The following is a 21,003-nucleotide window of genomic DNA, read 5'->3' as shown; positions in this document are numbered from 1 at the left end:
AGGGTGACCTGGCTGTGCCCCGGGTCCCATGCTCCTTCACTGACAGCAGGTGCTTTTGACTGGAAAGGGTGAACTGGCCTTTCTAAACCCAGGGAGCTCTGCAGGGAGGCCCCAAGCAAGGATTCTGTGAGAGCCTCGGGGAGCCCCTTCCCTGGAGCTCCACAGGCCCTGGCCCGGCCACACCCACAGTGGTGCAGAAACCCTCGGGGCTTGGTAGGAGCCTCGTATGTCCTTGAAGTTCTTCTGGTTAAATGTCACTTTAACCCACAGCTCATGGGCCTGGCTCAGAGCCGGCCTCACAACTACTGATCCTGCAGGGCACAAACGCACACACACACTCACACACACACACTAACACACTCACACACACACACACTCACACACACACACTCACACACACAGTCACAACACACACACACACACAGTCACACACACACACACAGTCACACACACACTCACAGTCACACACACACACAGTCACACAGACTCACACTCACACACACACACACACACACACACTGTGGCCCGCGTTCACAGCAGCCGGAGTGGTACTTCCCTTCTTCCCTGCATGTGGCACATGGGCCGAGCCCACACACTGACCCTGGGCCTGGGTATGTGTCCTTGTCAGACAGACAACAGCAAACACCTCACAATGGGAGAAAGGGACCTGCCCACGCTGTGGGTTTGCCTGTTCTCCCGGCAAGAGGGACCCTGCAGATGCCCCTGAGTGGGGCCAGGGTTGCCCCTGGAGGCCACAGCCGGCAGAGCCATGTGCAGTCAGTGCAGCCAACACCGAGCTGCCCGGACTGTGGGGAGGGCCACCCTGGCCCTGCAGCCCAGCAGGCCCCTCTCAGGGGCACAGCCAGGAGCTGGAGGGCAGGGCCCTGGGGACCTGGATGGGGCATCTCCCCAGGTGGAGAAGCAAGAACTGATCTTGGAAGAGGGGACTCAGGAAGGAGATCTGGGAAGGTCCGAGTCCCTGAGGACCAGGGCCTGGGATGGGCCACCACCTGCTGCTTCCCCCATGGGGCATCTATTGTGGGCCATGTCCCTGTCCCATCTGGGCAGGTGGGCTCCACGGGGTGACTGTCTTTTGCTTTTTACTTCTCAAGTCCAGGAACAGAAGAGCCGCACTGGAAAACCACAGTGGAGGAGACACGTCTGCTTCCTGGTCCCGGCTGCAGTTGACGCTGCACGTGGACCCAGTGTCTCCGCTGGGGTGAGCAGGGGCTGCACGTGGCCTGGGGAGGACGCGGGTGATTGTACCATGGACCTTGGTCCTCCATGCCATAGCAGGGCCCTTTGCAATGTGACTTCCTGGTGCCTCCTGCCCAGAGCAGAGGGCTGTGTCTGGCCCCAAACACAGGCTGTGCCCAGGGACTCCCTTGTGCCAACCACAGAGGCCATGAAGGTGCAGGGACACTGGGTGTCCCCAGTTGACTGCTGCCAAGGACACTGTGGAGACCAGCAGGGGTGTGAGTCGGGGCTGGGGGCCCCCTGGGAACCCACAACTGAGGGAAGTGAGGCCCTGATAATTCAGAGCAGGAGCTGTCGGCCAGCTCAGGTGGTGCTGCTGAGCCGGGTCAGCTCCTGGGTGGGCAGCAGCCGGGTGAGTGTGGCTCCTGCCCTGTGAGGGAGGCCAGGCTTCCCCGGGGCTCCCTCTTCACCAGCAAGGAAGGTGGCATTGACCATCCTCGTGTGCCCAGCCCACTGTTCATCTCCCCTCCCTGACCTCCCCCTGGCCCGCAGGCCCTGCATCTGACACAGGGGCCGAGGCACTTCCTAGTCACCCCTGCACCTGCCCAAGCCCAGGGCGCTGCAGGAGAGACCTGGGTCTCCCTGGTTCTGTACCTGGATGAGCCCAAGGGATTCCCAAGGAAATGCTGAATATTTCCATGGGGGGAAGAGAAACTTTGCAAATACCACAAAGGATGAGAAAGAAATGAGTCTGAGGCTGATGAGAGAGGGGTGCTGTGCATGTAGCTGCCAGAGGGTCCAAGTTCCTCTAGTGACCTCGGTTTTGTCCCCCTGTGTGTCTAGGCTCCCTACGTTCTCCTACTCAGATAGACTTGTTATGGTCTGAGACGTGAGAAATGACCACCTAAAGACCGAATTGAGCCAAATCAGGAGTCTCTATTAGCTGGCCAGGGACTACTCTCTGCACCACCAAAGGCGGCACAGAGAGCAGGAGCCAGCCTTTGAAACGGAAAGTTTTTATATTGTAAGTTTGTAGGTGGAAAATTATTAAGATTGAAAAGCACGTGTACAAGAAGCCTTGAGTGAGCATTACATCATTTTCTTATCTTTGGTGTGACAGGATCTGGGCCATATTTTGTTCATGCAAAACATGAGTGTTGTAATCGCTTCATGCAAAACGTGGGGCTGGAATCATTTTACGCAGAACATGGGTGTTGTAGTCACTTAGGGGTTTCTGTGTTGGGGGTACTATCCTGAGTAAGCAGGAGCAAGCAGGTTTACAGAAGCAGAATGGCAGATTAGTGACTTTTCGGTGCGAAACTCAGACTGTAACATTCGCCACTGGTTTTGAGGAGGAATCAAATCATTGATTCTTTGGTATTAACATCACAAATATGTTGATAGTGGGTTTGGAGGACCATAAGTTTGACAGCTTGAACTCTTTGTTTAACATAAGAAATGAGGTTGTTTATGACCCAGGGGCCAAGGAGCAGTTCAGCAGAATGGGAATAACTGGTTTTGTTGTGGCTGACAAAAGTGTTGTCGTCCACGGGGATTAGGAATGCTAGAGATGACAAGTGCTTTTAAACTTACCACCCCTTTTTTTGATGTTTATAATACTGTAATATACATCAATACATAGTGTCAAAAATGATCTTGCAAAGAATCTATTTTAACCTTTTTTTGGCTATCTGTATCACTCTGTCCTTCACATAAATGTTTTAAGTAAATAAGGTGTTTAGCTTATGCCTAAGGATTTATCTTTTAAGTACAGAGTGGAATTTTGAGTTTAAAGGGCAGTATTCCCTCCCAGCCCAGGAAGAGGGGAGGAGGCCACTCAGAGACATGTCTTCAGAGGCAGCAGAGGGGCGGGAGCTTGGACAGGCTCCAGCCCAGCCTTCGCTGAGGCTCTCCGGGTCTGTCTAATTATCACAGTGTCATTTATTGTCTTTGTAAGCACCTAAGTGTAGTTTATAGGCTGATGGGGGGGGGGTGTCATCTGCTGAATTAAAACAGATAACTGGGAGGAACCAGAGGAGTCTCTGGAAAGTCTTATCTTGAGTGGGTCCTCGGTGGGCCGGGTGATCCGTTTCTCAGGGAGTTGATCTGGGGTCGCCTTTTGATCCACGCATGGTGGATCCAGTGGCGCTTTCCGGGAACCCTCACGGCTGTGGCGTGGTGAGGGCCACTGGCAGGGATCCAGTCCACCTGGCCTCTAAGCTGGCAGGTGGAAGTTTTCTTATCCAGACGAGGTCTCCAGCCTGTACCTGAAATAGAGCTTTCTCGGGAGTGGGGTTAGTCGGCTGAACGTGATTTTACATAGGGTTGTGCTTTTGACATACGGAGTGTATCTGGTTTTTAGGAGGGCAAAGGGGAGGAGGCTTACTCAGTCTGTGCCAGGCTCCAGCTTTAATTTGTTTAATGTTTTTTAAAGTTTGTTTTATCCTTTTTATCCATCCTGAACTCTGAGTCCTATAAGTACAGTGTAATTTAATGATTGAGTTGTTTGCGTGATGAACCGCAGGCCATTGTCAGAACCCAGTGCAAGTGGGAGGCCAAATCGGGGAACAATTTCAGCCACTAACTTTTTTGAAACTACCTGTGTTGTCTCTGACTTCATAGGAAAAGTTTTCACCCATCTAGAGAAAGAATAAATATAAGCAGGTAGTGATATCTGTATTTGTCTAGTTTTACTTTTGTAAAGTCCACTTTTCACTGTTCCCCCGGGGCTTGTCACCTTAACCTAGTCCAGTAAGGAGGGATTAGTGCTTTTACCTGAATTGACTTGTGCACAGGTGAGACATCTCGTTGTCACCTGCTGGGCCATCTGAGGTAGCCGGGGAGTGCAGTAGGCCCTCTGGAGAAGTTCGGTCAACTTGGTGCTGCCAAGGTGGGCGTTCTGATGTATTTCCTTGATTAGGTCTCATCCTAGGTGTTCAGGGACTAAGACCCTATTTTCCGGGAGGATTTTCCAACCTCCTGAATCAGTTTTAGTCTTCAGGGCCTTTCTTTTCTTTTCTTTTTTTTTTTTTTTCCCTAGATGTGCTAAGAGGACAGGGCTTTTCTTAATTTAACTTTCTCTTTGGTGCAGTTTGGGGAGTTTGGCAGGAGCCGTTCTGGCAGAACATGGAGAGTGAGGAGAGTCCCCACTGGTTTTTGTGTGACTTTTCTTGCTGTCACATCACTGAAAGCATCGTCTCTCACCACCGGGGAGTCAGTCCGCACTTTTGGTGAACTGTCCCACGTACCTGTGTCGTTGCAAAGGCTCTGCCCCGTCCTGGGGGCTGGGTCAGGGCTATGAGTTCAGCCTTCTGGGCTGGGGTTCCATGTCCGAGAGCCTGTGCCCGGGTAACCCGGCCTGCAGTCACGACAGCCGCCCCTGCACACCTGGCTCCTTCTGAGACGTAGCTCTCCCATCTGTGTATAATTCTTCTTTGGGGTCCGGCCACGGGCGGTCAGTGAGGCCAGTTCTCAGATTGGTGACAGACTCGAGCGTTTTGAGACAGTCATGGAGTGGCTCCGATGGCTCATCTTCCGGAAGCAGGGTGGCAGGGCTGAGGGAGGCTGTCTTTAGGAACCGAATTCTGGGGGGTGTAGCAACAGCACCTGATATTGGGTTATGCGGGAGTTTGAAAGCCACCTCTCGGGGGGGCTTTTTAGTAGAGCCTCCACTGAGTGTGGGGCATAATTATATATAACTCTTGCCCCAAAATGAGCTTGGAGGCTTCCTTTGCCAAGACGGCAGTCACAGCAATGGCCCACAAGCAGCCTGGCCAGCCAGATGCTACAGGCTCCAGCCTTTTAGACAGGTATGCACCCGGTCTGTTCCAGGGCCCTAGTTTTTGAGTTAGGGCCCCTTTAGCCATCCCTCGGTTTCAGCAACATATAACTGGAAAGGCTCGGTCAGACTGGGCAAGGCCAGTGCAGCGGCACTCACAAGTGCCGGTTTGAGGCTCTTGAAGGCTTTAGCCTCATTTTCAGTCCAGGTCAGAGCGTCCCTCTTTCCCCCTATGCTGGCATACAGGGGTTTGTTATCTCAGCAAGCTCAGGGACCCAGAGTCTGCAGTACCCCACTGCCCCCAGGAACTCTCGTACTTGTCTCTTAGTTTGGGCTGTGGGATCTTCAGGACAGCTTTAATTCTACTGGTGGGGACGGTTTGTTTGCCTTTCTTTAGTTCGTACCCTAGGTAGGTTGCTGTCTGGGTACAAAGCTGAACCTTTTTAGCCGGAACACGGTAGCCCAACTGAGCTAATTCTGTTAGCAGATCCTCAGTAGCCCTTTTATATGTGGCGTGATCCTTGGTGGAACTGGTGTTTATCAGAAACTCTATAGGTTTGCCCCCCACATTCAGAGTTACCTTGGGCTCCTGGGGGCTTATCAGAATGGAGTCCCGGCCCCGTCAGTCTGCGTCCTCCATGAGGACTGGCACAGGCTTAGTCACCTCCTGCTTTCAGTGATGACATTCGTTTTGCCAGTGACCATGCTTTTTGCAGTAGGCACACTGGTCATGGCTTAGGCTGGTCTTGCTCCTCCTAGCATCCCCCTCTGCTCTTTTGGGCCTCTTGCCTTTTTCAGTTTTATATGTTTCTTGTTTCACTATATCGGATACAGGAATTTTGACCATCCTTTTAGACTGCACAGTCCCAGGATGTTTTCTGTTGGTATAAATCTTCTGAGCAATTTTTATTAACTCAGACAGCAATTTTTCTTTAAATCCTTCTAATCTCTGCAGCTTTCTCCTACTCTCTGGGGCCGAGTGAGTGGCAAAGGCAATATTAATGGCACGTCATTTTCTGGTGCCTCTGGGTCTATGGGAGTATACAGGCGGTAAGCTTCAAAAAGGCATTCCAGGAACACTGCTGGGGGCTCATTAGGCCCCTGTATGGTCTCACTTACCTTGGACAGATTAGTCGGCTTTTTAGCCACTGTCTGTATGCCTCGTAGCAGAGTCTGTGATACCGATCGAGAGCCTCCTTACCTCGTTCCTCATTTGGGTCCCAGTCCAGGCTCGCGGTGGGGAAGGTAAATGAAATTTGCCGATCAGGGCCACGGATTGTCTATGGATGACAAAACTCTTAGAATAGCCACGGGCAGAGAGACAGTTGACAGAGTTGGTTAATTTTATGGCATACAACTATGTACTGATAACCATAATTATTACTGATTATATATATGAAGATATATCAGTATTTTACAATTTAGAACATATATTAATAACATGTTTATAGAAATATAATCCCAAGAAAGGTAACACCATTTCCTATTTGACAATGTTTTCTGTATAGTTTTAACATACCTAATAAGCCCAATATGTCTTTTTTAGACTTTCAGTGGCCTTACTATTTTAAAAAAGTTAGTTTGAAGTTAAAAAACTGGAATTTGGATTTTGGAAAGCCTGTCAAATATCAGAGGCTTAAATCCCCTCATATGGACTTTATTTCAACTTGCACAGACCAGCTACAGCACACTTAAAACTTTCTGTTTTGCCTTAACTTTCCCTTTTTTACCATACAAGATTCTTTCTTATACAATATTATTCTCCTCTCTGTTTAACCTTTTTTTTTTTTTTTACCAAAAATATGTTTATGTACTCATAGCCTTTTTACATCTCTTTGCCTTGCTTCACTGGTTACTTTTTATCTTGTTTTTGTTTTTTTAAACCTATGTTTTGAATCAAACTTTAACTTCTGAATTAGACACAATTTAACATCTAAGCAGACCACATTTGACACAAGAGTGGGACTGGTCCATACTGGCAACAAAAGAACTATTTTTTTGTGAGGCAGGAGGACAAAGACAGACAGCACAAGGAGACAGACCAGAACAAACAGAAACACAGTTGGCCAATATCATTCAAAAGAATTCCACAAAGACAAAGATAGACAATATAATTCTTAAGGGTGCTGAGCCTGGTGGGTGGCAGTGGAGGGACCAGTTGGGCAGCCCTGGGGTTGGCCTTATTGTTACCTTAGCCTGAGACCCGATTTTACATTTTAGTTGCACAATTTCACACTTACAACTAATTAAGATGTAATCCAAGAGAGACACCGAAGCCCCAACAGGACCAACAACCCAAAAGTGCCCATTATGGTTTATTAGACTGGCCCTGTACTAACCACCCAGAAGTCAGAATACCAGGAAACCAGAAAACCAGAACCAGAATTTCCACTGAGTGGCCCTGGTCTCACCCCTCTTGGGTGCCTCCCACTCTTTGGAAAAAGAAAACTAGAAAACCAGAAATTTCAGCCACCTAAAAAGATCTGAAGACCACACATAGAGAAAGGCACTGACAGACAGAGAGAGAGAGAGAGGCCTTGTTCTACCACCCCAGACGGCCTCAGGAAAAAGACAGATAGGAAACTGACAATCACGGATCCCAGTGGTAAGCGCGCACCGTTCTTTAAAGTTCAAAACTATAACCGAGGACCCAGATGACAGATGAAACCGAAATGGAATCGAAGCCGAGAGAAATGAAAGTAGTAATCTGAAACAAAGTACCAGGAATCCGACCAGGGCTCTCAAGTCCTAGGTGATGCCTCATGTCCCAGGACTTGCCCGAAGAAAAGGGAAACAGAAGCAGATTCGAGAATCTGACCAGGACTCAGGAAAAGGGAAATACAGTCAGATTCCGACAATACCCAATAAGTTCCAGGCGTCTCACCTCTTGAACCCGCCTGAGGAGCGAAGCTGCGTCCAGCCAATCTCCTGAGGCGCCAGACAACTGTGGAGTCAGAAACAGACCAGAAAAGAACTCACCGGTGAACAGAACCAGAAGACTCATCCAGAAGAATTTGCCATTTTGAAGGTGTCGGGGCCAGTGCATTTCAAGCCTCTGCCCGGGGCTAAGGAACGTATCTCAGATGGCTTCCCCTGGGCAAGACACTCGACTCCGCGCCTGGTCCCCAGGCACCAGTGGTCACCATGTGCCCTATATTAGGGCAGGATCTCGCTGGGGCCTCCAAATGTCATGGTCTGAGACGCAAGAAAGGACCACCTAAAGACCGAATTGAGCCAAATCAGGAGTCTTCATTAGCTGGCCAGCGACTACTCTCTACACCACCAAAGGCGGCACAGAGAGCAGCAGTTAGCCTTTGAAATGGAAAGTTTTTATATTGTAAGTTTATGGGTGGAAAATTATTAAGATTGAGCAAGCACGTGTACAAAAAGGCTTGAGTAAGCATTACATCATTTTCTTATCTTTGATGTAACAGGATCTCGACCATATCTTGTTTATGCAAAACATGAGTGTTGTAATCGCTTCATGCAAAACGTGGGAGCTGTAATCATTTTACACAGAACATGGGTGCTGTAGTCACTTAGGGATTTCTGTGTTGGGGGTACTATCTTGAGTAAGCAGGAGCAAGCAGGTTCACAGAAGCAGAATGGCAGATTAGTGACTTTTCGGCGTGAAACTCAGACTGCGACAAGACTCTGTCAGCACACACTGAGCTGTCACCCACTCTCACCATGCTGGGGGGGTGACAAAGTGTTGGGAGGGGAAGGGTGGGTATTGTTATGACTAAACCTCATTGACTCAGACGTCCTCTGCCCCTGGGCTGTGACCTTCACCAGCAGTGCCCCGGTGATAGAGGTCATTTGCCCCTGCCCTCTCCTCCCTTCCCTGGGTGTGGCACCCTAGACTATGCCCCTCGCTCTCCACCTTATGGATTATTTCCTCTCAGAGGAGATGCAGGACCACAGGGGGTCCCGGGAGCGGCGCAGTTCCCCTCCGAGGTTAACTCTCTGCAAATGACTTCCCTCCAGACAGTGTGTCTGCGCCAGCCTGAGGGCGCGGGTCTCAGGGAACATCCTTCCCTTCTGCTCTCAGGCAGCACGACAAGCACGCTGTGCTCTGCAGTAACTCACGTCTTTCATCACCTGGCGTAGGAATTCGTGCTTTGGGTAAGTTTGTGTCTTAATTCAAGGTCCATGAAATAAAAACGGGTACAATATTTGCATGATTTAATTTCCATCCCTCTTCACATTTACTCCTGGATTTTGGATGAACTTGGAGCCACAGCCACACAGTCTCCGACCCAAGGCTTCCCTGTCACACACACAGACCAGGCCTCATCTCCGCCCTGATGAGGGAGACTTATTCTTGGATATGTGTCACCTCTCTGTTCTGTCAATAGCAAGATTGCTAGAACCCTAGAAATGCACTCTTCAAATGTGGGTCTCTTTGTCTTATACAGTTAGGCAAATGCTCCCCATAGACTATGATGTTCACACAAACATCTGCAGTCCGTGTCGAATTCTCACTTTTGATTTCTCTTTTCAAAAAGGAAAACTCTGTGCCTGGGAGGAAACCCCTCCCTGACCACCCTGCGCAACCCGTGGGGCAGGGGGCAGGACTGGGTGGTCCTGTGGACTCCCTGGTGGTCCTGACGTCTCTCTGGTGGCTCTGAGCACCCCCACGGTCCTATATACCACTGACGGGAGGCCTGGGTCTGGGCTCACACTGACGTTCCCTCGCTGTGTCTCTCACACGGTAACACACGGCCATGTCCTTGGTAGGCAGAAAGCTCAGCTGCAGGGAGAACTGGGCCTTGGACATGTTTCCAGAGACAGTGACTCACTCTTGAAGGACGGATAAGCGGTCCTGCCACCTGTATTACTGACGTGTCCCATCCATCACGCCCCTTCCCTGGGGCCTGCTGAATCCAGCTCCACCAAACACCAGAGACCAACAGGGGAGGGGGAAGTCCGTGAGGCCTGGGCATGACTCCTGCAGCTGCACCTGGGACAGGACCCCTGGGGATGGAGGGAACCTCAGTGAGCCATGTGCTTGGGTGCAGCATCCTCTCATCTCTGTGTCTGAATCCCTGAGCCACCCACAGCTGGGAACTTCCAGAAGACGGAAAGAACCACAGATGTCTCAAGTGTATGAGTGTTCCCGTCTCTCCACAGCCATGCCAACATTTGTTGTTGTGGGACTTTTTGATAAAAGCCATTCTCACTAGAGTTACGTGATATCTTATTACAGTTTTGACTTGCATTTCCCTGATGACTAGAGATGTTGAGCACTTTTTCATATCTTTCTTGGCCATCAGTCTATCTTCTTTTTAAAAGTTTCTGTTCATGTCCTTTTCCCACTTTTTAATGGGGCTCACAGATTGGCTCTACAGCGAGTGGCCAGTAAATATTTGAATAAATTCACAATGTGCCTAATCATCAGGGAAATGCAAGTCAAAACCACAATGAGATATCACCTAACCCCAATGGCTTTTACCAAGAAATCTCAAACCATTATATGCTGGCATGGATGTGGAGAGAAAGGTACACTCACACGCTGTTGGTGTGTCTGCAAATTAATGCAACCTCTATGGAATATCAATCACATTTGAATGATACAGCTGGAGGTCAATAACCAGTAACTCATATTACTAATGTAAATGTTTCATTAGAATATAGTGCTCAGCCTGGTGTAAAATTGGCTTTCATCACAAGAGGTATTGTGCTTTTTAGAGCTTGTCGATTAGCCAAAACTGGGATTAAATCCATATGTTTTTGCAGTACATGAACTTGGGATACTTTGCAATGAAAAGGGTTTCTCTCAACCTCTGGAGACCCTATCAAAAGTAACAGCAAGCTATGGAAGTTTTAGATAAACTTCTAAGTCCTAGAGACCTCACAAATGTAACTTTGGAAATCATGCAAAAAAAAAAAAATAGTAGCATGGGAGCTAAACAAGTGTTGTAGAATATTACACAGAAAAACCAGCTAGAGTTCATTTATAAACGCATCTAAGCTTGTAAGGCATTACCACTACTCATAAAACACAGCATCCATTCAATAAAAGTCTTCTGAAAATGTTGATCAAATTGACATTATTAAGTTCAAAATGTCACAATTTTAAGAGCTATCTGAACTCCCTTGGCCAATGGTTCTACCATTAGCACTGTGGCATTACGGTCCCCTCCCTGGAGGACACATCACTTACTACCCAATGGCTTGGTAGTTGGACAGATCACACACTTAGATGTTACCACGAGTACTAGCATTCTCCCTTCTGCATGGAAGAGTTAAAAAAAATCTTGAAAGTAATTCATGTGTTATAGCCACTCCTATAGCTCACAGATTCAGGCTGCCTTTTACTGCATCTTTTTAAAAATTCTCATGAAGTTCAACCAGGGCATTGTGTGTACTGGAAGAGATATCGGAGCAATGCACTTCAGCCATATCGGAACTAATATTAGTAAGGACTTTTAAGAAAATACAGTAGTGAAATTACAGGGAGACAATTCTTGGGTTCATGTTTCACAACTACAGTATCAATTCAGAGCTCCGAGCACTTGCTGGCTACTGCAGTGGAGGACGCCAAAGTGAGCATTTTTATAAAACCTGTGAAGCTTCTGGTATTTTGAAGGCCACAGTTGAACCACGACCTTCAGGATAAGCTGATGATCTTGGAGAGTGACAACCTTCCACTCATGACATGTGACCGAGGAGCTAGGTCTTCCTTCTCTTGCTTAGGACGCTGACTCCGTCTGCCCCTGACGTCCAATAGGCACTTTATGATGCTTGCCGGCTAGAAGGAACGTTCAGTTCTGTGTGCTGTGCTGCATTGTGTTGTCCAACACAAAATATTTTATGTATTTTTGGATTTCTTCAGAAGTGTTGATAATTAATGTCAATTTGTGGACAGGAGAAAGTGACTGGAATCCAACCTCTGCCTTTTGTGCAGGTGAGAATATTTTCTCTCCTTACCACAAACATGTCTAACTCAGAGACTGCAGAGGGAAACACAGAATGGTGAATTCAGAGAAGTTCCCCAGAGGAAACCGTTTTCTGGAGAGGAAGTCCCGACCCTGAGAGGAAACCAGCCCTTACCCTCCACCTGCACCTGCCCTGGGCTGACTCTGCTCCTGTGTCTTGGGTGCCCCCTGGCGGCCCCGCGCTGCCCCCGCAGGAGGTTTGTGTCTGGGCTCACACTGATGTCCCCTCACTGTGTCACTGGCACAGTAGTACAGGGCTGTGTCCTCGGCTCTCAGACTGTTCATTTGCAGAGACAGCGTGTTCTTGCTGTTGTCTCTGGAGATGGTGAATCGGCCCTTCACGGCGTCTGCGTAGTATGTGCTGCTACCACTAGGACTACTAATGCTTGAGACCCACTCCAGCCCCTTCCCTGGAGCCTGGCGGACCCAGGTGATCTCGTAATTGCTGAAGGTGAATCCGGAGGCTGCACAGGAGAGTCTCAGGGACCCCCCAGGCTGGACCAAGCCTCCCCCAGACTCCACCAGCTGCACCTCACACTGGACATCTGCAAACACAGACACAGCCTGGTCAGAAACTGCCACACACACCCCTGTTTCTCTCACTCACATCTACTCACACAATCAGTATCCCTAGTCCTCCATGAATTACCTTGTAACAGAGCCACAAGGAAAACCCAGCGCAGCCCAGACTCCATGGTGGGTCTCTGTGTTCAGTCCAGATCACCGATTGGGGACACCTGGGAATTCTAGGGCTTGGGCTCCTGTCCCAGAGCTGCAGGGTGAGGGCTGGGCTGGTTTTCATCAGCAGAGGGAGGGCCCTATTTGCATGTCCCCTGCTATATAGCAAGCCCTGGGTGGGACAGCTGAGGGAAGGCAGGGTCCAGATGAGAAGTGTGTGTCTGGGGGAGGGTGTATGACAATTGTAATATTTTATTATACACTATAAGCTCTTCTTATGTGATTTCAATGTGATAAATACTGAGCATCCATGATCGTACTTCCTATTGGCACATGGACATGGATCATGTGCTGTAAGTGTCCATGTCTGTTCCATGTTACAAATGTGAGAGTCACCCCAGGGCATCGAGGGCCTGTGTAATGTGTCAGGAGCTCACGTCTGGGGAGAGTGAGTTCTGGGATCTGAGCCTGTGCTCCTCAGCACTGCACACGCCTGACCCATGAACCTTCACCTGCACAGAGCTGAGTATGCCTAGTGCAGGTTCAGGAACTCTGTCATGAGAACATGTGTGGTTTTCCACACCTGGACTTTACCCCAACATAGGCAGAGGCCAAGGTGGATGCTGCTGAATTTTCAGGGTGCTTGGACAGGTAACATATTATCTTTGTAAGACTTCTTACCAATAGTATTTTTATTATTTATGTGAAATAAGGTTAATGAGTTATAATTGACATGGGGAGAACTTCCTATATTTAAAGTGTGCAATTGACAAATATTGACACATCCATAATCGTTATGAGGACAGTGGGCAAATCAATTCTCAATAATGTTTCCATCTCTTCTTCTGTCTTCCTTTCTGTCCGCTAACCTCCTTCCACCATCCCCTGGGCAGATATTGATCTTGTTAAACTAGTTTAGCTTTCATTTTATAGAATATGTAAAAATAGAATAATGTAATCTGTACTCTTATTAACTCAGCGTAAAGACCAGCAACATAGTGGTGCTGCGGTGTTTATCATACGTTCATAGATGATAACAAGGCGTAGTATTCCAATGAACACAGTTACAGTATTTTTTCTGTTAAGATGTTGATCAATATACATTACTTACATTTTCTGGGTCTTAAAAATAAATGTGCTACTCAGTTTGAAGCTGTAAACAAGTGAGAAACATATTTTTTTAAATTTATTCTTAGAACAACTTTGACAACAACAGATAAACTGCAGTAGTTGCAATTTTGCAAACATTATTTAGTACTTCAGGTAACAGATGTTATAAGACTAAAAACTAACCCAAGGTGGGGAGAGATGAGTTTTGCAGAAAGTGACAGAGCCAGGGAGCTCGCTGCTCCGGGGCAGGGGCTGCCATATACAATGAAGGCCACGGCAGGATGCAGCTGCCAGCGTGCCCTGGACTGCTGGAGGCTGAGCATGGTGAAGGCATCCTGCTGGGAAATGCTCAGCCACGTGTTTAAGGGGATTCCCCTGCTCATGTCTCTGTCCTCTGTAACAAGGACAGTCACAAACTCTCCCTGTCATGAAGGTGCTCTCTGGGAGAGAGGGATGCACACAGTTCAGAAATGCATGCAGACCAACCCCCATCACCACTGTGGAACTGAGTACTGATCTGCTGCAAAACCCACAAAGCTGGCATCCTGGGGGCACAGATGGACACTGTAGGACCTGGGAGGGAACAGAGGTCCCCACCAAGGTTAGGTCCAGAGCCACCTCCCCATTCCCTGTGGAATAAAAGCCTCAATCTCAGGGAAGGGCAGCACACCTGGAAGGTAAGAACACCAAGGGAGAACCCCTGCAGCTGGGAGACAGAACAATGAGGGACAACCAGGGACACTGTACCCCAGGAGGATGGGCAAGATGCTGGACCATCAGCTCCTCAGGGGCAGAGACAGGGGACACCTGGAGGCAGCAGCCAGATCCAGGGCCCCCAGCCCACTAGAAATACAGCTCTGCCGAAGGGCAGACAATCCCACCTCAACCCACCCTGTCCACACATTGACAATTGTCAGGGGGACATCACAGGGGACTGCGTGTGGCAGAGCTGACACAGACAGACCTCTGCAGGACAGTACAAGGTGCAAACATACAGCCAAGCAGGAAACAGAAACCGGGGTCACTGGAGGAATTTGAAGTCTCTGGTGGATGTAGAAGGAACAGCCTTCAACTGTGGTAGCCACGGCAGAAACTGAGTCCAAATGTGGCCCCAAGGAGATTATCAGAAACCTCCACAAGAAAGGCCTAGTCAAGGTAGGGTATGAGAAACTGCAGGGAGAAGATGCATAGATACAGCATAGGTCATGAGGCCCCACCAACTGTCCAGTGCAATGTGTCTGGCTACCCACAAAAATTAGAAGACATTTCCAAGAGGAAGACAAAAGTCATAATGGACAAATGATCAGAATGTGATTTGTAAATGACACCGTATTAGAGTGATCTAAATCAACAGAATATTTAAAACAACCACAATGAATATACAAAAATCTCTAAGGGAAAATATGGGCAGACTGTAGGATCAGACAGGTGCCTGCTGCTGACATATGGAAACATCAATAATCAAATGTAAAGCATGAAATAATCAAACAATGTGCTTGAGAATTGAAGAAGCCTTGGGTGCCCTCGTCAGTAGAGTGGGCTCAGCCCAAAAATCAAACCAGGGACTTAAGAAAGTCATTGGAAATTACACAAACCAAGTTGCAAAGACAAAAAGAGTGAAGAAAACAGAATACCACTATGAAAATTTTTAAGATGGATATGTTTCAAATTCCAAAAGTAAAATTAAAAACAGACAAAAATAAATATTTGAAGAATTATATAGGCAACAATTTTCCAAATATTATGACAAACCCCAAGTAACATACCCAAGAATCTCCTAGAATTTGAAGGTGCATAAACACACATAGACACACACACACACACACAACACATCCACCATGGACGTAGGTCTGTGCACTTGCAAAGGCTCCCACACCTCACACACACACATGGGCACTGCCCCAATGTTTCTCTTTCCACTTGGTTCATTTGAAAATATTTGTATTCACTGTATGAAGTAGTTCTCCAAAGTGGAGATTATATTTTTCTATGTGAAAGTGTGTCTATTCCAACCCATATTATAAAATACAATTAAATCTATTTTGATAAAACTGAAAATATGTGTCATTTCTAGGAAATGTACTATTTGAAGGTAACATAATATCCATTTTAAAGCTCTGTGTTAGTTTATTTTTAATAGGTGAGAAAAGCATCCTATCAAAATAGAAAGGACTTTTAAAATTTTTATTTCTGCTTAATAATTTTAGATTTTTTATATTACATGTGTACAAAATGTCTAAGGATGAAATCATGCAGTTAACACATTTATAACCTAAGGCATTTATCATTTCTTTGTGTTTGGAATATGCAAAATGCTCTCTTCCAGCTACTTAAAAATGTACAGTACATATTAATTTGTTAACTACAGTCGTCCTGCTGTGCTATAGATGGATGGAGTGCCTCACATATATTTGTTAGGGAGGTTGGTATAAAATCAAGAAGCCTCATATTTTCTTTTTTCTTTTCTCTTTTAGTCATGTGCCCATTACTGAAAATGGGGCAATGAAGTCTCCTACTCTGTTGTATTGCAGTCTTTTCATCACTTCAGCTTTTTATGTAACTGTTTTTCATATTTCAGTGCCCTGATGATAGGGGGTATTTGTTTACAAAAGGGATATCCTTTTTGTGAATTCACAAGTCATAATTCTGCAAGGTCCTTCTTTTTCTCTAATTTCTACTTCTGAGTTGAAGTCTATTGTGTTTCATGTACGTATAACTACCCCTGCTTTATTTTGGTTTCCATTTTCATGAAATTTATTTTTCTATAGCCTCAATTTCTGTCTATGTGTGTTTTTCACAGTTAGGTGTGTGTCCTGTACCAGACAAATAGTTGAGTCTTTTTATTCATTTACTTTTTTAACCTTTCAGTCATTCTTTCTTTTCATTGGATAATTTAATCTGTTTATATTCCTAGTAATTTCAATATGTAGTGACTACTCCTATGTTTTGTTTGCCAGTCGTTTTATAGATGTATCCTTGGTTTCTAGTTTTTTTGCTGACTCCTTTGTGGTTTGACAGTTTTCTGTAGTGGTATCCTTTGAATATTTTCTATTTTTCTTTTGTGTGCCTAGTATAGATTTTACTTTTGTTGTTACCATGTGGCTCACATAAAACACCTTACACTTAGAAGTATCTATTTTCAATAGATAACAACTGAATTGTCATTGCATATCAAAAATCTTACACTTTTAAACACAGACATTACATTTTATGTTTCTGATGTCAGAATTTACATAATTTTTAAGAGAGTTGTTATTGAAAATTTTGTATTTTAACCCTTATAGGAGAATAAAATTGCTTGACACAGCAACATTATAGAGTACTCTTCATATGTCTCTATGTTAATTATACCATTAAGTTTTGTGCTTTTGTAAGTGTTATGTTATTAATCAATGGACTTTTTTCAGCTAAAAACCCTCCTTTTGGCACTTATAAGGCAGGCCTCCTGGTAATGAACTCCTTTACCTTTTGTTTGTCTGGGATTTTAAAAAAATTTCCTCCTTGTTTTTGAATGAAAAAAAATCTGGGAAAAATATTCTTTGTTTTCAGTTTTTTAAACATTTTCCCCATCACTTTGATTATATTATCTTCTGTTGTAGCATTCAGTGATTCTGATGAAAAATGTTTGCTACTTCTATTGAGAATTGCACCTCTGTGTCGTGTCCTTATGTCTTTCACGCCCTCATAGGAGACCCCCCGGGGAGATTCCCGTAACTCACTCTACCCGAGACTCTCTCAACATCAGGTCTTTTCATCAGATGCCATTTTTCTGGGACAAACCCTGGTGCCCCTGTCCAAGCCCTTGCAGACATAGGCAACAGAATGACCAAGTCCTGGTCTCCCCAGGAGGACACCTGCCTTCTTTGTCACTTCGTCCCTGTTCCTTGGCTACAGGCTGAGTGAACACTTTCCTCTGTCCCCCACAGGGGCACAGACAGCTTCCTGCAGCATCGTATCCACTCACCAACACCTGAGCCCAGAAGCTTTCCTGGGCTTTACATAAATACAGTATGTTTTCACTCCCTAACAATCTTTTTTTTTTTTTTTTTTTGAGACAGAGTCTCACTCTGTTGCCCAGGCTAGAGTGAGTGCCGTGGCGTCAGCCTAGCTCACAGCAACCTCAAACTCCTGAGCTCAGGAGATCCTCCTGTCTCAGCCTCCCAAGTAGCTGGGACTACAGGCATGCACCACCATGCCCGGCTAATTTTTTCTATATATATATATTTTTTTAGCTGTCCATATAATTTCTTTCTATTTTTAGTAGAGATGGGGTCTCGCTCTTGCTCAGGCTGGTCTCGAACTCCTGAGCTCAAACATCCGCCCACCTCGGCCTCCCAGAGTGCTAGGATTACAGGCGTGAGCCACCGCGCCCGGCCACTCCCTACCAATCTTGAAGAATAAAAATACTGTAAACTATCGGGGGTTCATGAAGCCCATGATATGACCGGGTCCCCAGGCACTGTGGGCTGCAAAGATGGGAGAGACAAAGACACGGACAGAAAAAGTAAGGTGAAAGGGTGCAGGGAAGTCAGGGGCCACCAGCATTCCTGTGAGCCAGGTGGCACTGACTGAAATCTAGCACCTGTGTCTATTCCCTATTTCATGCTATAGATTACAATGATTTCACGTGAAAAGCTCATGGGTTACAATGTGTAGAAGTTTCAAGTCTCCCCTAAAAGTCACAAGATGCCTTAGCTAATTACTCTTGTCTATAGAAGCAGAAACACATAGCTCGTTACTAAGCACAACTACGCCTTAAGCTATGTACAGATAGTATCTCTGAACTCAGCAGCTGTGGCCCATTCGATTGAGGAACAAAGAGATTAGTACTTCTTCCTGGGAGGTTAGCTTCCCATCAACTGAGGTATTTTGCTGAGAAAGGGGAGAGAGGGAGCTCAACCTGGTATTTTTTAAGGGTGGGAGTCTGGGGTCCATTTTCCAGGGCTGACATTTTGCAATCTTCCTTTATAGCCATGTGTGGTTTTCATGTCAAGCCGCTCCGTGGCTTTTTCGGCATGAGGCTCCTCAGGCTTTAAGGTGGGAGTCTGCTTTGCTGTACTCCCAGATCGCTGGAATGTCCCCCAACTGGGCAGTTAACTTCTGCCCTTATCTCTGGCTCCTACTCAGGCAGCATCCCTTAACCTCCTGTCCTCCCACAGCCTCAGAAATGGGGTCCCTACGCCTCGATGGTCTTCTCCCCATCAGTAACTAAACAAAATAACTGCAAATCAGAGCATTCCCCTTTGCCCTGGCAGTCTTCTGCCTTCCTCCACACTCCACGAAACACACTGTCATGTTCTCACCCTTCACTGTCTTACTCTGAAGCCATCTCAGAGGCAAGGCCCATAGAATGCCGCAAAGACTCTCGTGATATTAATTCCTTCTCTACTTGCAATGAGGATGCATCTGTGTCTCCAGATAGACAGAAAAATTTCTCAAGCATGGAGATCTCTTGGTAAGATTGGTGGTGCCCCTCGTTTTCCACAAGTGTCTCCCATGATGACACACCACACTGTGGAAGAAATCTTTTGTGAATCCCATGTGGTTTATAGAGAAATCCTTGTTCAATACATGACCTTGGTTCCTTCTTGATAACCGTGGGTGTCAGAGTAAAGACAGGGAATGATTTTGCTCTCCATAGGAAGCAGGAGAACATAGGAGAGGGCAGTCAGGAGGAGCAGAGGGGGGAGGATGAGGAGGCTCTTGGAAAAAGGTCCATCTTGGGCAGACACTTCACACAGGAGGGCCTTGACTCCAGGGTGCTGTGTCATCATATGGAGCCACAAAGACTCCACTCACAAGGACCTGGATGCCACAACAGAGCTCTCAGCACACTGAGGTTTCCACCTGCAGGTCTCCCTGATGCCACAGGTAAGGAAGGTGACTCTGTGAGAGTCTCAGTGGACACATCCCACTTTGACCAATCAATCTCATTCTCTCAGCTACTAATGGCCACTTGCATTTCCAACGTGAGTCCAGGCCCAGGTGACAGCAGGAGTGTCCCAGCAATGGTGGGTGAGACAGTCCAATCAATCTTTCCCAGGTCTCACAGGAGCCACAGCCTGGGCCACACCTGAGCTCCAGGTAAAGGGCCTGAGTTGTGGGACTCTCATGGAGGCCCAGTTTTGAACATTGGAAATGAAAATGAAACTCAATCACAGTAGGAATGTTTCAGTGAAAGTTCAGGTAATGATCAAAAAGTAATTAACTTTACATTAAGGAAAGTTAGTTATTCAATATGATCATGTGCTGTGACCCATGCCTGTAAACCCATCGCTTTGGGAGGCCCCAGTAGGGGGGTCACTTGAGGTGAAGAGTTTGAGGTCAGCCTGGCTGGCAGGACAGTGAGACAATGCTTTATACATATATGTATCTCACCCGGCCACTGTGGGTGCACCTGTAGTCCCAGACACTTGGGTGGCTGAGGCAGTGGGATCACTTGTGTCCATTACTTTGAGGTTGCTGTGAGCTATGATGATGACACTGTTCTGTAGGCTAGGTGCCTACAGAACAGGACCTTCTTTCCAAAAGAACGAAGAAGAAGAAAAAAACATAGGAAGGAAAAGAAAATATTTATGTCAGTTTCCAGTAATTTTATGTGATAAAATGGTCAGCCTCATCCTTGTAGCATTTATGCCCATCAGGAACTCGTGTGCATGTGGGCGTGTGACAGAGTTCTAGTCACGGAGGCAGGAGAGAGTCTCTGCTGTGACCTTGCTGATCCTCCAGGGGAAATTTCAGAAAGGTGTCTTCTCCTCTTCCAACCTTGTCCTATCTGTGGGACCCTGAAAACTCTCTCATCACGTCCACACAAGGGGGGTCTGGGGGAAGAAGTGAACGTTTTCTGCATATCAGTGTGAAACGTTGAGACAGGAAGCTCCTTGTGTGGATGAACTTTTCAAATTGGCAAAGATGGAGCCACTCACATCACGGCTTCTTGTTTCATTAGATTATGATTTTCCTTAGTGTTTAGTTACTTCATGTGGCCATTACTTTTGGCTAAAATATCCAGATATGACGGTCTACAGGCATTAAAATCAAAAGTACCTGATTTCCTAGTCAGGAGCCTCCACTGAGGTCAACAGTGGCATGAGGTTCACTCTGTGCTAGGACACGTGGCTGAAAGCTAAGTATGGGCACAGAGCTATTTTGTCTGCATCAGAGAAAAGTTCTGTATATTCTTGGATTAGATTCTCATTGAGACCCTTGAGACAATATTATTTGTTGATCAATCAAACTTCAGTAATAAGACTGGAAGTTATTAAACAGAGATTCATATTACGGAAGAAAAATTTCCAT

At 46.6% G+C, this 21,003-nt stretch overlaps 1 gene segment (V, D, J or C); it reads right to left on the bottom strand.

Moving 5' to 3' along the window:
* Positions 1-12,150: 12,150 nt before the first annotated feature.
* On the bottom strand, positions 12,151-12,611 carry LOC138397103 (immunoglobulin heavy variable 3-23-like; the record flags this gene model as incomplete). The annotated part of the segment is given in 2 exon segments: positions 12,151-12,461; positions 12,566-12,611. Coding segments are annotated over 2 exon segments (357 nt in total), but the record flags the coding sequence as incomplete, so codon positions are not given.
* Positions 12,612-21,003: the final 8,392 nt, after the last annotated feature.

This window comes from Eulemur rufifrons, chromosome 2, assembly GCF_041146395.1.
Source record: "Eulemur rufifrons isolate Redbay chromosome 2, OSU_ERuf_1, whole genome shotgun sequence".
Classification (NCBI taxonomy): domain Eukaryota; kingdom Metazoa; phylum Chordata; class Mammalia; order Primates; family Lemuridae; genus Eulemur; species Eulemur rufifrons.
This window is presented reverse-complemented; position numbering and strand designations above follow the sequence as displayed.